We start from the raw sequence: 16,335 nt of genomic DNA on the forward strand, positions 1-16,335 counted from the left end.
TTAGTTATTAGCTCTTTGTATTCTTCCTTTGCCCTCTTTGCTACATCCCTCCTGTGTCCAGCTTCAGTTTCATACAGCCTGATGTCCTGAGACATCTTAAAATGATTCCATTGTCAGGACTTAACTTATATTTGTCACTTTACAGATTTTCTCCCCCCCCCCCCCCCCCCCCCAAATTACAGATTCTTGTTTTTGTGCTATTTTGTGAAGGGCATATTAGTCCTGACCATTAAAAGTGGTGTTCAGAAAATCACTTAGTGTTTCTTTGCTAACTTGGTCTTGTGCTTTCCCAAAAGTCTGCATTTTTTTTCACAATACAGATTGTAAGTCTGCCCATCTTGCTGAAACTAGCCAGTCACCTACAGGCACTGATCTGTTCTGTAGGATGTGCTTAAGCTCTAGGTGGCCTAGATACCCATGATGTGCATTCTTGGTCTTCCCTGTGGCAGAGCTGTTCCAGCTGTACAGCATTCCTGAACAAAACTTAATACAGAATATTGCTGTTTTGTTATTTTGGTCTTAGCCTTTGCACCTTTAACATCAGCTGTTGAAGGCTCCTTCTATGAGACATTAACAAGTTCAGTCACAGATTTTGTATGAACGGCCATTCAGTTCATTTCTGTTGATGGATTAAAAGCACTCGTTTTGCTGCATAAGTTTTTTTTATTTTTCTTTCCAGATTTAATCAAGTTTTGGATATGTTTCCAGTTGGAGAGGAACTTTTATTGCTTAGGCCAAGGTTTGAGTCTGGGCTGGGCCACAGCTTGCCATTGCTTGGCTTTTCTTGGCTCTGCTGTATGAATTTCTGCTTGGGTACTGGCCTGGATGCAGACTTCCAGCAGTGAGTGTGAGAGGCTCTTCCATATATTACTCAAAATCCTGGGCTGTCTTTACTATGTGTTTCTGTCTCTGCTTGTCTATATGTGCATTGGCATAAATTGTATACAAAACTAAAATCAAGCCAAAGACTGCAATCCAGTCTGTGCAGTTTGAGAGACATCCCTGTTTTTCACATAATTATGAAAGTGTTTGGCACACAAGTATTGAGCATTTGTCAAGGTGGAGTAGTAGTGTTATTGTAACATGGGTAATTAATATTGCTCCTGCAGCACAATGCACATTAAAGGTTACTCAAGCATTGTTTTTCAGCCGTGACTTAGATCTGTATCTGATTTTGGTGGGGGGGGAGATGTTTGGAGACTCAGACTATACTTGCTCATAAATCCAAATAAACCATAAGTCCATGTAGTTTTCATTTAATGTTTTTAGATGTTTTTCTTGGACTTTGTGATGAACCTTAAATGATTTTCCGTTAACACCACTAATAAATATTAGTGCCACATTCACGTTTAGTTTTTTCATATTCTGTATTTGAGTCATTGACTACTTCCTCTGTAATATCAGAATCTTTGGTAATTTCCAAATCACTGCCTCTGTGACTCTCACGCCCAGGCACTTGTTTTTTGATCATTCATTTTTTTTCATCAACAGACAACTTACTGGGTTGCAGTGCTTGAGCCCTGTTTTTTGTTTTAGATTGCTGTGTAGAATTGTCTAGTAAAGCATTGTTAGAAGGAAAGCAAAAAATTTTGTAGGATTTTTCACACAGGGGGGCGTGGTGGCACAGTGGGTTGGACCTGGTTCTGCTCTTCGGTGGGTCTGGGGTTCGAGTCCCGCTTGGGGTGCCTTGCGGCGGACTGGCGTCCCGTCCTGGGTGTGTCCCCTCCCCCTCCGGCCTTACGCCCTGTGTTGCCGGGTGGGCTCTGGTTCCCCGTGACCCCGTATGGGACAAGCGGTTCAGAAATGTGAGATTAATCCATGCAATGATTAATGACATGAGTCTATGCATATTAAATTAGTTTTGTTAAAAATACTTTTAGCCAGTTAATAAAGCTTTTGGCTTAGTGCTCTGTTTCATCACAGTGCTAAAGGATGTTAACTTTTAATTTTAAAGTTACTGGTTCCAACCCCCAGTACTTTCCTCAGATCCATCCAAAAAAACCATATAAATGGGTTGAATACTCCTAAATTGCTGTGGATAAAAAGCATCAGCTATTCAATGAATTACACATTTTAGTAATGAGAGCTGTAACTGACACTTCTGTGAACTTGCCCCCCAAAGGATTAAAAGTTTAACTATCGTTCTGAACATTTCACGGCTTTCAAATTATAAAAAGATACATCTGATATATAATTTCTTAATATGAGAAATGGCTTAAGATTTGGACAATGATTCATTACAGCGATAATTTTAGAATATTTCAGGTAACCGCTTTCAATAAGTTTACAGGTTTTTTTTTTTTTTTTTTTTTTTTTTTTTTCCCCCTTGTAAATGCCGAATATCACAAAAATTACTAAAATTGCAAGACAGCTTTTTACAGAAACAGTCATAATGATTAGGACATTGTCAGTGTTTGGAAAGAAAAACACTATAAAATGTGAAAGTCCAGGGGCTGAGGGTGAGTCATTTTTATTGGCTCTGTGGGGGATTGTACTGTTACTGACGGTTTTTCTCATTGCGGACATCCTCTCTGCTTCTCTTCTTCTGATGAATTTGTTCACCACCTACAAGCTGCCTGCTGCAATAGTGAAAAGTGTGCAAGCTCTTGGCTGCTATCCTTTTTTTTTTTTTGCTACTGAGTGACTTTTTGTGTTGTGTGAAGACAGTGTTCTGGTTTCTAAGGCCATCAGCAAAGCACATGTTGCATTTTGTCATGTTTGCTAAGCCCAGGTTGTACAGGGGAAATACTTGTTTGATGCTGAATTGAGACCTATGCCAGTGAAATCACATTTTATTTTGGCTAGAAAAATGTAAAACTGTAGTTTCAAAGTGTGTTGGGTAGCTTCTAAGTTGGTATTCTCCAGCTGTTTTCACTCAAAGCAAGGAGGAGTCATTTGGTTATTTGACCTCTGATTCCCTTCCTTTGGTAAAAACTGGAAAAACTGTCATATGCCCATTTGAGTTATGAGAACTTGACTATCAGGAGTTTCATGCAATATGTCTACTTTGGGTTCAGAGGCATTTTTTTTTTTTTTTTTGCATTTATTACAACTGAATCTGGTGTTCAGCTACCTCCTGATTGCTGAGCAGTGCTCGACATTTACATTTCTTCATGTTGCAGATGCTTTTGTTAAAAGCAACCATGATTTAGTATTTGTCTGACAGCTTTATCCAAGGTAACTTGCAATGCTACATACGCTACAGTAAATTCCTTACCATCCCACACCAACCTATATACATACATACACACATTCTCACACTGCAGGACATTTAGTGTCACCAGTTCACCTGAAGCACATCTCTTTGGACTAATGGAAGAAGCCAGAGTACCTGGAAGAAATCCACACTGTTTATAGAAAAACATGCAAGGTCCACATAGACTGAAGTATGAAACACACAATGAATTGCACTGCCCAGGTGCTATGAAATGCCAGCACCACCATGCCACCTGGACTAGAGAGGTCAGTACCACCATACAGTCGTCTTTTGCAGTTATAGTTTTGGCACATGCTACATTAAGTTCTCGCATTAACCCTTGTTTTCTAATTTCACAAGTTATAGTCATGGTAATCATGGCCCCTGTTTGGTGTATCCAAACTGTCAACTTTTTCAGTAAGTATGAATTAATTTGCGTTGTTCTCATTGTCTCTTTATTTTTCCAGTCGTCCCCCCCCTTTAAAATTTGAAATAAGTTCGAGTATATGTTTTGTTTGTGAACATTTAAGTGCACGTCACATAATAGGTACGGAAGAGTTAAACAAGCGTAGGCAGATAACTATACAGCATTGAAGGGAACCTATTGTGTTCTGATATACACACGGTCCCTCAGTTACGATGGTCCGACATGATTTTTTGACTTTTCAATGGCAATACGCATTCAGTAGACTCCCCCCCCCCCCCCCGGGCTAGCGGTATGTTGTACGATAGTGCTTCGTGATGCTGGGCAGCGGCAGCAATCCACATCTCCCAGTCCGCCACACGGTTGTTACTGTTTACAAGCGATACTATACAATCTTCTGTGTTGCCAGCATTTTTTTTTTTTTTTTGGTGATACCTCTCCATATCTGTCTTGTTTTGTGCATCCATCATGTCCACGAAACACCCATCTGTGTCTTCTGCTACTGGTGAGAAGAAGAGGAGGAAGGCAATTACTCTTGAGGAGAAACTCAAAATAATTGCCCAGCATCAAGGCGGCAAGCCCATAATCTCCATCGCACATGTACTTGGAGTTTCGCAATGGATGATCTCGACCACCTTAAAGGATAAGAAGCATTGATGTTTGGTAGGTTAGGTGTATTGAATGCATTTTCAGCTTACGATATTTTCGACTTACGATGGGCTTATCGGAACATAACCCCATTGTAAGTCGGGAACCATTTGTAATTAATGTCAATTACTGATGTAACATTCCATTTCAATGGGATTTGGTGATATGTTAGCATAAAAGGGATGCAATTCTGTGCTAAGGAAAGCATAAATTTTTACTGTTGAAACTAATGGACGATGAACCTCTGTGCAGCAAGTGGTAGGTAACAGACTAGGTTTACTTGAGTCATGTGTCTGCAGCTATGTCTCTTTCTCTTAATGTGATGCATAAATTATACTTTTGCTGAGATGTACGTCGCTTTGGACAAAAGCGTCTGCTAAATGAATAAATATAAATGTAATGGTAATTACATCTTTAACTTATGAGAATTTACATTACTGCAGGTTCTAACATTTCTGAAGATTCTGATCTGAGCTCACCCTGCCTCTTTCAGTTGTAGTGTGTGTGCTGGCTTTCTGGGAAGTATGCTTAGTCATATCAGTTATTGTTGGTGATCTTGTCTGTACTATAGTTTATTACAGCTGAACTGTTCATTTCTGTGTATTAAACACTTAAATTCTATTCGAATAATTGAAGTGCATGCATCGATTGTGGAGATCTCAGAAAACGTGGTGTTTTAGGTATAGTCTTGGTGAAATGTATTAACAGTAACAATTTTTATTTTAACATTTTTATGTTAACTCTTGGTAGCCACATAGTGTCACCATGAGTTCATCTTTGTGGTTGCTTGTCATACTCTTCCATTCAGTTTATCTGACACTATCTGGTATTCTCATGAAATCTCCTAAGTAGATAACCTCAGTTTCATTATTTGTATTTCAAATGAGATTTCTGGCCTGATTTTACCATTGTCAATCTGTTTTGTCCTGGTTGTCCATAGTATGTTTAAAATCCCTTTTCAATTTGAAAGTCCAAATTTTCATAAGTTTCCACATAATGTTAGGAAATACTTTAAACAATTGTAATCCTGTTATTTTGGATGCATTTGACTATTTGGGGAGTTTTTCTGGGTCTTTCATGGTTGCTGTGCTAAATTCTAGTCTAGTGTATCTCTTAATTTGTGTATCCTTTGTTGGCGATTACTCATCAAAAGGAGAGAAGTTAATGTTTGTGTCTTCGTGGTCAATGCTAAAGTTTTCTGCTGTTCCAGTTGTCATAATTTATAGTTTCCTTGAGATTCAGTTGTAGTCTTTTGCTCCCCACATGGGCTTTTTCAAGGGGATATTAAGGTCATTCTCTATTAGTGGGGTGTCATCAGCATATCAGTTATTGTTGATGTTTCTCACTGATTTTTGAGTCAACCCCCCCATCTGACTTCTCATAATGTGCTCTTTTTACAAGTTAAAGTAAGGAGGATGTATGTGTGCAGCCTTGTCTTATTGCTTTGCCAATTGGAAAGAATTCAGTTTTTTTCTGTGATCTGTTTATTGGTGGCTTCCTGTCCAGTGTACTTGTTCTTCATGAGGATAACCAGGTGTTCTGGTAACTCTCTTTTCTCTGAGTACATTCCACATTTCAGCATGGTCCATTGAATATGTTTTGTTGTCTCCAATAAACCATGTAGTGCTCCCTTTGGTATTGTCTGCCTTTTTCAGTTATCCATCTCTCAATTACAATGTCTCTTGTTCCTCATCCTTTTGTAAATTTTTAGCTTTTATATCAGGCAGTTCTCTTTCAATGTATGCCTGCACTCTCTTGAGCATGACCTCTCTAGCATGTGAAATTAGAGAAATTGTACAATGGTTTGCTCTGTCGCATTTCCTTTCTTTGGAATTATTATGGAGACTGATATTCTCTAATTTGTGAGCCATTGTATGATTCTTCAAGAACTAGGTTGTTGCTATAGATTGTAAGCACCTTTACTGATTTTGTTCTTTCACAAACAAAACTTGTGCTGCAATCCCATGTGTTTCTGTGTCCTTCCTTGTTGGCAATGACTCTTATTTCCTTCTCTGTTCCAAAGGGTTCTTGTTCATGAACAAGATGCTTGATCATGTTTGCTTAAGTTATTTGTCCATTCACATCTTTGAGCATCGCAAAGTCATGGTTGGTTTTTTTCAAATTCACTGGAAGACCCCTTTGTTCTTCCGTTTTGGTTTGTACAGCACTTTAGCACTGGCTGTATTACGAATTGAAAGGTGGCCTGTTGTTTTTGGTACAATGTTATCGGCAAACATCTATATCGACACGCACTGGTTGTACATGTCACTACAACACCTTGTAATGCCACCCAACCTCCCTGTCCTAATCCTTCCTGAGTCATACCTGTCACATAGGTAAGTAAAGAATTGTTTAATCTAAATTATTTAATTGATCAAAGATTTCAAACATTGGTATATTCCTTAATTCTTTTTACTGTGTTTTTTAATAATGTTTTTGCATTTTTAGTGGGTTTGAACTGTATGTTGGAAAAAGTCTGCAATATGAACAACTTCAGAACTGTCTGCAATACACTGCGGTACAGGTGGTCTCTGATTTATGATGGTTCGACTTGCGATTTTTTTCGACTTCACGATTGTGAGCTGGCTATAGACATTCAGTAGAAACCATACTTCGAATTTTGCTTATTCCCCCCCCCCCCCCCCCCCCCCCCCCCGGGAAAGCGATACGCAGAGCGATACGCAGAGCGATACTCTCTTGTGATGCTGGGAAGCGATAGTGATCTGCATCTCCCAGTCTGTCACGCAGAAGTGTGTATTAAATATGTTTTCGACTTTTGATGGGCTTTGGGGGAACGTAACCGAATCGGGGATCACCTATACTTGCTTTGTTCCCGTGCATGGCAAATCAAATCAAGCTTTATTGTCACATCATCGTCAACATAACATGTAGAGAAGAGTGAAAATCTTTAGTGTAGCTCCAGAAAATGCAGTATTGAGAGTATGTCATAAGTTACGTTAAAACACAGTATATATACAAATTGTATTTGCAAATTATAAAACAGAAGCATAAATAAAAACATAAACTATGTATATGGATGCATGGTCCATTGAATATGTTTTGTTGTCTCCAATAAACCATGTAGTGCTCCCTTTGGTAGCCGATCCTAACTCTGCACACAGATAATTTCCTTTTTTAGTTTTAGTTAATCCTATTTCAGTCATTATCCCTTGATGCACAGTTTATCTAAAATGCTCAAACTCTTCACATGAATAGTGAAATTCTTACCTTACTAGGAGTCATATTCCACAACCACCTCTTTCCTGTTCTGTTGTAATTCATGATGTTGCTATTTTCCCTTGATGAATTGTGACAACCTTACTATGTGTTCAGGGATGGTTATTTTGTCGAGTATAAGAAATACTGTTTACTCTTTAAATTGGGAATGGAGGATGCTTGTCCTCGTAATCCGAACATGTACATTTTCCTTGCTGAGTTCTTAATTACTCAGCCTTGAAAGGGATCTTATGTGATTGCAAAATTGTATTAACCTGAATGGGGGAAAAAATTTAATTTTACATTACTTCATTTAGCAGACGCTTTTCTCCAAAGCAACTTCCAATGAATGCTATGTAGTGTTATTAGCCCATACCTTCTTCCCCAAGCTGATTTGCACTGCTAGTACTGTACACTACTTACAATGGATCACTCATCCATACATCAGTGGAACACACTCTATTGCTCACACACTATGGGTAAACCAAAACAGCATGTCTTTGGACTGTGGGAGGAAACTGGAGCACCTGGAGGAAACCCACGCAAACGCAGGAAGAACGTGCTAAGTTCACACAGACTGAGCAGGAATTGAACGCACGTCCTTTCGCTCCACCTAGGTGCTATGACGCAGCAGTGCTATTTGCTGTGCTGCCGTGAATATTAAACCCCCAGCGTGCTACAGTTATGGGCAAATGATATTGCATTACTTCATACTGAATCAAATTCTGAGGTTGTATTGTGAAATCTCTGGCAGTTTCAGATCATAGCAATATACAGTATTCAGTATATGGGTAGTGAAGTTATCATGCATTAGGTTTTAAGCTCAAGATCCCTCAGTATCTGTTGTGAAATGGCAAAGTGTGCAGGGCAGGTTGGCCCCCTGAGCCCCTTCTTGATTGCCTTTGTACAAAGACTGTTAAGGCAGAGTTATCTCCTAGGTCACACTGAGGTGACAATGCCAGGTGATCAGAATTTCAAGGCTCTTGCCCTGCTTCCCAACGGAGCTGTGCTTGCTGCAATCCCCTGTGAAATGTTTATTCATTCAGTTGTAATCTGCTGTGGAGTTTGTATATTCAGTCAACTATGATCCACTACTCCTCAAGCACAGAGTTTACGAACTGGAAAGGAGTTGACAAGAACACCCTTAAAGCGTTGCCAATCTTGGCTAGTTCTGTAGCAGCACAGCGATCAAATCTTCCATATGACTTGAAAGAACATGTATGCGCTGACTGGGTTTTTGATGTGGGTGAGTCTACTATATAATTGTGTCTTGCAGGAACCTTTTCAGTTAAGATAATATTGTTCAAATCACTGTTGTGGCCACAGATCTGAGTGGAGCAGAACTGTGAAAATCACATTTGTAGTTATTAAACAGCTTGTGGCATTGCTTTCCCTCCTCAGTAACGGCAGTGCTTCATCTGGCAATATTTATGGGAACACTTTTGCTTGTAGTTTCTATATCACATAATTGTGTTTTAAAGCACAGTGTAGAGACTTTGGAGAGAAACAACACATGGTGTATGATTTTTACCTCAACAGCCCACTTCCCCAACATTTGTTACCCACTGTTAAAGATGGAAATTAATTGCCATTGAAAAACATTGTGACATAAAATGTGTGTTTTTTTCATTAGTAAAATGATGACTGATTAATACCGTTATTTTAAAATGTTAATATATGTTCTCTCTTCACAGGCGGCAATCAATGGCGTGATTCCACAAGAAAATGGTATCTTGCCAAGGTAATCCATCCTGCTTTGTTATATTACTGTTCCTGTCTTCACCAGTTAGCTGCAGTAAGTATACTGAAAAAAACTTTATCCTTGTTGTTGAACTTACCAAAGAATTATACAGACGTAAAGACTCCTTTATTATATACACATGCATGCTGAGTGAAGCAGCAGTGTAAATGTCACATTTATTTTTCTTAACTACCACACATTGGCAGGAAGTGTCAAATTGAGGATGTTTGTGTCAGAAACAGTGGTATTTAGATGATAGGATATACCAGTAATTCTAAATATACTGTTAAAACTTAATGACTCAAACCATAGTGACTTAAAGAAAATCTGTTTGCAATAAATGGCTTACATTTTATTCATGGGAATACCTAAAAGTCCAGAATAAATTAACATCTTACCAAGTTCCGCAGTATTACAAATAAATGTGGCACCAGATGGTGTAGTATTTAGTGCTGTTGCCTTGTAACTACTACTGTACTTGGCCAAAGTACTTTAGATTGATACAGTTAGATCAAGTTGTTTTATAAACAGATGAAACACTGAAAAGTTTGGATATTTTGAGATTACCTTGTGCTGTAAATCACTGTAGAAGATATTAGCTAAGTAGAAGTTATAATAAAAATGGAATTAATTCTAAGAAGTATCCTGCTATATGGGTTAGAGGATTGGACTTTAGAGCATTCTTGTTTGTTCATGTGCTTGGAGTAAACATTATGCAAGAACTTCATTGTGTGTGTGTGTGTGGGTGTCGGAAATGGGTCAATGCAATGTGATGAATGTTGGACAACAGAGGATCAGACTCAAAGCAAATAAAATCTGCCTGCCATACACTTAGTTATGTAAAACTGACCTCAAAATGTCTTGCACTTAAAACCATATACCCAAGTACCTAATAACTAGCATTGCCCAGTCTGTGTGGACTCTGCATGTTTCCACTGTGTCTGCTTGGGTTTCTCCGGCTGCTCTGGTTTTCTCCCACAGTCCAAAGACATGCTGTTCAGGTAGATTGGTGACTAATTCACCCTTAGTGTGTGAGTGAGAGAGAGTGTGTTTCACTGATGTATAGAGGAGTAACTCATTGTAAGTAGTACAAGTCACCTTGGTGAATAAGGTGTGGGCTGATAACACTACATAGTGTTCTTTGGAAGTTGCTTTGGAGAAAAGTCTCTGCCAGATGATGTAACATAAATGAAGTAACTTAAACATGGGTGTTGAAATAAGTTTTGGACCAGACATGCTGTAAAAAATAATTTCTTGTAGGATGTCCTATGACCCCTTTTTAATGTGTTCTTGACAGCCAGCCACACAGTTGCTGTAACACAGATGTCTGTACATTTTAACACCATTTGAATTCTTGCATGAAAGGTGTTGATAGTGATGTTCTGCAAGCCAGGAGCCTTATCAGTGTTAAACAGATACCTTGTTAATGCTGCACAATCTATATGCGACAAGTCACTGAGGGAGCACTCATCTATTTGTTTTTGGAAAGCTTAGTAAATACTATAGAAGGTTTTAACCCTTGTGTTACACCATTTATATGAATGATTAAATGTTGTGATTATTTTTATTTTGAAGTTCATGAAAGCTCTAGGAATTTTCTTCTTATTTTGTTCTAGCAAAAAGACAAAGTGAAACTGAACTTGGGAAACTCCATTCTTTGTGGCTTCTCAGCTTTTCAAAAGAGCACTAGTTGTAACGGGGCTCATCATTTGCAGACATACCTCTTTTTGCAGGTAGCTACATTTGTTAGTGTGTAATATTGTTATAGCTGATATTTCTTAATTGACAAACTACAGTAAAAAGTTCTTTGCATTGTTATGGGTAGTGGAATTTTTGATGTTAAATCATATTTTGAATGTGATGAATAAAACTGATTGGAAGAGACGTTATAGGGGTTTGAAAGCAAAGCGAGAGAAGGGGATAAAGAAACTTCTGAGAAAATCTGAAATGTGAAGTCTTACTAGCTAGGGAAGCCCCCAGAGAGGCATTGTCTTTTTTTTTTTTTTTTTTTTTTTTTTTTTATATAACGGCCAGAACTCATGAATGCACTTAGCTATTGAGCTGAAGGAAATGTATTCAAGCCATGCGCATTCTGTTAAACGGTTCGTTTTGTGCGTGAGTGTGCATGTGTGCGTGCACACTCCAAGGCTTTGGGCATGAGAGCGCGCTTTTCTTAAAGGCACATAATTATGAATGGGCCCTGGCAGCGCAACTTCCACCCTTCTCATTTGCAAAGTGCTTGGCACCAGACTGCACTTGTAGGATGGCATGCGTCTCCCTCAACAGCATGCAGTGACCTGGATTTGTTCTGAGTCCATTTATGGGTGTATACTGCCATCTTGGTGTGATCAGTAGAACTTCACGTCTATTAAAATTACACTACAGAAACATAAACAAAATTCACTACCTGAATAAAATGTTTACTGTACACATATTTAAAAAAAAAAAAAAACACTTAGCTTGACAGGTCACATGGTGGTGTACAAGCTGTATGAACACATCAAAATAATAGAGTTCTGGTTCTTTTGATCGTCCCACAAATATTTTTGTGTCCATACATTATAAAAGTAGTGTGTTCATTTTTGCTTTGTTAAACTTTGAAACAAGTAGCCTTTAAATACAAACTCTGTACTAAGCACACAACATCTCAGCTCAGACTGATACAGATAATGTTTAGCTGTATGGTGCACCACATTTCATTTTGTAAATAAAAATACACAAAACTCTTGCTACTGACTTCTGAGCTACTGTGAACTTTAACTGACCAGATATAAATAGATGGCTCCTGTAGAACCTGTGCCTCTCTTCTCTGACCTGAAGCAGGAATTGTGATAGACTGGTTTTGTCGGACCTGCACTGCTGCTAAATAATTTGCAGGATGCCTTCATGCTCCTTAGGTCTGGGCTGAATGTGCGTAGTTTTGCTGTGCCGTTGACCCCCTTCCTGCCCTGGTCTTTACTTGAGAGTTCCTTCTGACGCCAGCTCTTCCGGAAGCTCATGCTGTGGTTCCTGTTGGTTCACAAACAATCAGAGCAGTGCTAGAGACAATTTTGTTTTATTTTTTGCACAGCTTTCCAAAAATTGTGATCAGTCAGTGAAAATACCTTTTCTGTTTACAGCTCATTTTACTTAAATGTTTTATTGCACTATATAGTCTTGAGGTTGTCCCATTTCAGTTATTTCTTTCCCCAAGTTTTGGTGAAATACATCTGATCAAGTTGCTAGATCCAGGTTGCCATAACACATTCTGCTTCATTGGAGTGAGGCTGAGTGGATACATCCTCTTCCCCATCCCAGATCTTCAAGGACAAGTCTGGTTGATGCCATGCTGACTGCTCTGTTGATATCCTAGTAAAGGATGTGAATTTGTGGCATTTCAGCAGTTTTGAATCATTCTGCGAGTAATCTACTTTGTTTTGGTGTTCAGTATATTTCCTCAATTTTCACTTTCCCACAGATCCCCCCTCCCCATTCTTTTTGCCTTGTTGATAGGCAAAGGATCAGAAGCACATCTGAGGAGATTAGGAGTCCCAAATGGTACAGGTTGATAAGAGAGATGGTGGAAGGTGGTGTTGCAAGCCTCTCTCTGTTCTGGCTGCGGAGGCACTTACTGGTTTTTTGCTGTTATCGTAACAGTCCGCTGCCTTCTGATTTCTTGTGTGGCCCTGGGATCCTAACGTCTTTAACCTTTCCTCTGTTATAATTGGGTGGGCTGAAAGCAGCCTTTGTGTTGGCCACTGGCACCCCACTCGTGCTTGCACCACGATATGTGCTGGACACCCCCCCTCCCCTGCGGAAAAGAGAGGCGCTTTTGTTTTCACTGGTAGAGAGAAAAGACATTATTTACTGTCATGTGTGACTAGGGCTCTGGAGAATTCAGCCCCCAGATGGGGAGAAGGAGAGAGATTTGGTGTTAGTGGGGGAGTGATTCTGTGCCTCTGACTTCCCAGAGGGAAAAGTCTTTCTTTCTCCTCTACAACAGCAGACAATGGGCTGTGTGTTGGACCATGCCCATATGTTGTACAAAGTTTAGTCTGTTTACACTTCCTCTGAAACTGTTTGTGTTGCTGCTAAGTTGCCCCTATAGCTGCCTAACGGTTGTTGCTTTCCCTTTTTTTTAAAAAAAAAAAATGTATGAGTATCTGTGTCTTCAGTGTAACATTGAGTCAATGATGTTAGAGGAAGGAACATGTAAAATTGCATTGACTCTTTGTGATACTTCAGTTTTTTTGAAAAAGTGCTCTGTGATAAAGGTTTCACTGTATGCAGCACAAACTGGGAAAAGTATTTCATTGATAAACTGGTTAAAATGCATGCATTTGCCATTAGTACACTGACTCCATGTTATGTGAATGGTCAAGTTACAACATTTTATAATTTATCTTTAACTTCTTTTGCTTTGTTATTTAAGATCTTGCTTTGTTGTGGAGCAACCGATAGATGTCAGTAAAGAGCATCAAAACAAAACACTTGCTCTAATTCAACTTGCTGCTCATTGTTTACAGCTTATGTCTGGTGTTAATAACTATTGGAGATCAGAAACAGGATGATTATTGCACATGTTTTATTGGGTGAATCAACAGTCATCACTGAATAGGAGTTTGTGTAGACATTTTTATCTAGTTTTTTTTCATGTATTCATTGTTGTAATCCTCCTTGCAGCAATTTCTCCAGTGAGGGGACCCAGACCAGCGGTTTTGGGCCTCACAGTCAACCGACAGGAGCAGCTACACCTTCCCACTCTTCCTCCTCTACCCAGACACCTCCGTCTTCCTCTGCCTCGGCCTTCTGCCCTGTCCCGCCTTTGCGACACATCATTGAGCGCCAGCCACGCATGCTTAACTTCCGTGTAGAGTACCGCCAGCGCTGTGTGGAGGTGGTCCTGGAGGATGCCAGTACTGTGGGTGAGGACAACAGTCAAAATGCCTTTCACTGCCCTTTAGCTACACAGTGGGTCCCCTTCTTTCTTTATTCCGTAATTTGCCAGGTCTGCTTTTTTTTCTTGGATATTCATAATTATCAAAAAAACCTATAGATAATAGAAAACACTGCTTTTTAATGAAATATGGGATTTCATGCCTAGCTGTGTAATTCATTTTTTCCTCCACTAACTTTTTTGGATGGGTAAAGTTCCTGGGTTGTTTGGTAATCCTAACTTGGATATTTCCTTAAGTGTTTTTCTCTGTTGCTGATCAGAAGAGCTTAATGCATACAGTGGGGTAAAAAACGCCCTCTTTCAGTTCTGTGGTTTTGCATGTTAGGTCATCTATCCTTTTTGCCCTCAAAATCTTAACAGTAGATTAATCTAATCTTGTGGCAGTTATCACTTAACAAAATATTAAGCAGCAACAATTTATGCTTTGTCATTGCATATCTTATGTCCTGGGTGTTCTGTGTTAATACGAATTATGCAACCAATTGGGCAGCAAAGAGGTGCAGTGGGTAACAGTAGTGCCTCAAAGTTCTGGACTGTGGGGTCTGAGTTTACATGTCTTTGTGGGTTTCTTCTGCTTGTGCCAGTTTCCTCCAACAGTCCAAAGATCTTTTCCAGGTAGATGATTGACTAAATTGCCTTTAGTGTGTGCTCATGTGTGCGTGTGGTAGTGAATGAGTATGTATACGATTACCTTGCAATGGATTGTTTCCCTGTCCAGGCTGTACCCTACTTTGTGACCTTCCAGGTTAAGCTCCAGTCCCATGCAGGGTCACTCCAGTCAAGCAGTTTTTGCTGATGGGTCTTTGGATGGATGAATATGTAAAATCTTTGTGTTATTTCTCACATGAGCTTATGTTTATCAACTAAGCAGTAGGTGAGAACTGATGGTTAATAATGTCCTAATATGTAAAGCCATCAAACTGAAAGTAAGGTGTACCTTATCATATCACTATGCTCTTTAGTTTGACTAAAACTATTATTGTCCATATTGCAGACTTGAACAAAATTTTAGAAAGCATAGGTTGGACTTAAATGGGAGTCAGTTAAACAGAATGGTATAATATAATTAAGCATGTGAATTAAAATTTGATTTTCCACATTCATAAGGATGTTGGAACAACATTCTGATTCCCCCCCCCCCCGATCTTTGTTGTCACGATTAAGAAAGTACCGGGATTACTGTGTTTAATTGCATAAACACTTGTATAAAGGGGTGATGCAATGTCAGAATAATGCTTAATTTGACCATGAATAACATATATGGAATTTGATGCACAATTTACACACTGTCATAGGGGAGAAAAAAATGAAAAATGTTTGTCCAGTTTGGCTGGAGCTGGAAAGCAAGGCAGATACTGTAATATCCATCTTAACACTGCCTTGTTTGAGCGCTTTTGTTATAGTGCACATGCCTGTAAACCCAGAAATGCTGTGTTTTCTCCAGTAAGGATAATTTAACATAAAACACTGGTTAATTAGCATTTGTGGGCTTGTGTGTGTGGGGGGGGGGCAACCTGATGGTTTCAGTAGTACTGTAAATGGCACTAGGAGCCCATTATTCACAGTCCAGCTATGCAGTCTGCCTCTTGCTCCCTGTGCCCATTCAACTAAATGACACTGACTGAAGGACTGAAGAAGAACCTGTCTCACTAGTAAAAGGATGCAAGCCATGGATTGTGTCCTGTACAAGGATCGGTGCAGCTGGTGCAACCATCTTTCACACAGATTGGATGGGAGGCCTGGTGTGTTGAAGCAAACTGGATGTAAAAATTTGAGTCCTCTAAAATGCTGTATGTGCCGCACTGTGGTGACTGTGAACGTCTCCTTATGATGGTCAGTGTGACCCATAGGTCACATGCAGCTACTTGTTTCAATTGTCGAAAATAGTGGACATCTGATTTTGTGTATTAAAAAGCAGGTCTCTCAATTGGAATAACCGCTTATCGGTAGTTTGAGGGTCTGACAAATAGAATGCAAGGCCCTGCTACAAGGCAAAAATTTAGTATGAAAAATGCAACTTGTGGGGAGCAGAAGCTTATTGAAAGTGCAGTCTGTGGGAGGTGAGAACTTTGTCCAACATCAGATGATGTTGCAGTGGTTTAATTTTTCTAAGAAATATTCAATAAACTGAAAGTGTGGTTTTTCAAATGAACTAATTGATCATTTCGTTTCTT

General features: G+C 39.3%; 1 protein-coding gene across 1 annotated transcript in view; it reads left to right on the forward strand.

Moving 5' to 3' along the window:
* The window catches only part of faf1 (Fas (TNFRSF6) associated factor 1), a 79,450-nt gene that overhangs the window by 11,795 nt on the left and 51,320 nt on the right, over positions 1–16,335 (forward strand). Inside the window, exons 3-4 of the mRNA XM_018726804.2 lie at positions 9,179–9,225; positions 13,888–14,129. Of these exons, the coding sequence (XP_018582320.1) occupies positions 9,179–9,225; positions 13,888–14,129 (289 nt within the window). The remainder of the gene's footprint in view (positions 1–9,178; positions 9,226–13,887; positions 14,130–16,335) is intronic.

The sequence above is a fragment of the Scleropages formosus genome, chromosome 9, assembly GCF_900964775.1.
Source record: "Scleropages formosus chromosome 9, fSclFor1.1, whole genome shotgun sequence".
In the NCBI taxonomy this organism is placed as follows: domain Eukaryota; kingdom Metazoa; phylum Chordata; class Actinopteri; order Osteoglossiformes; family Osteoglossidae; genus Scleropages; species Scleropages formosus.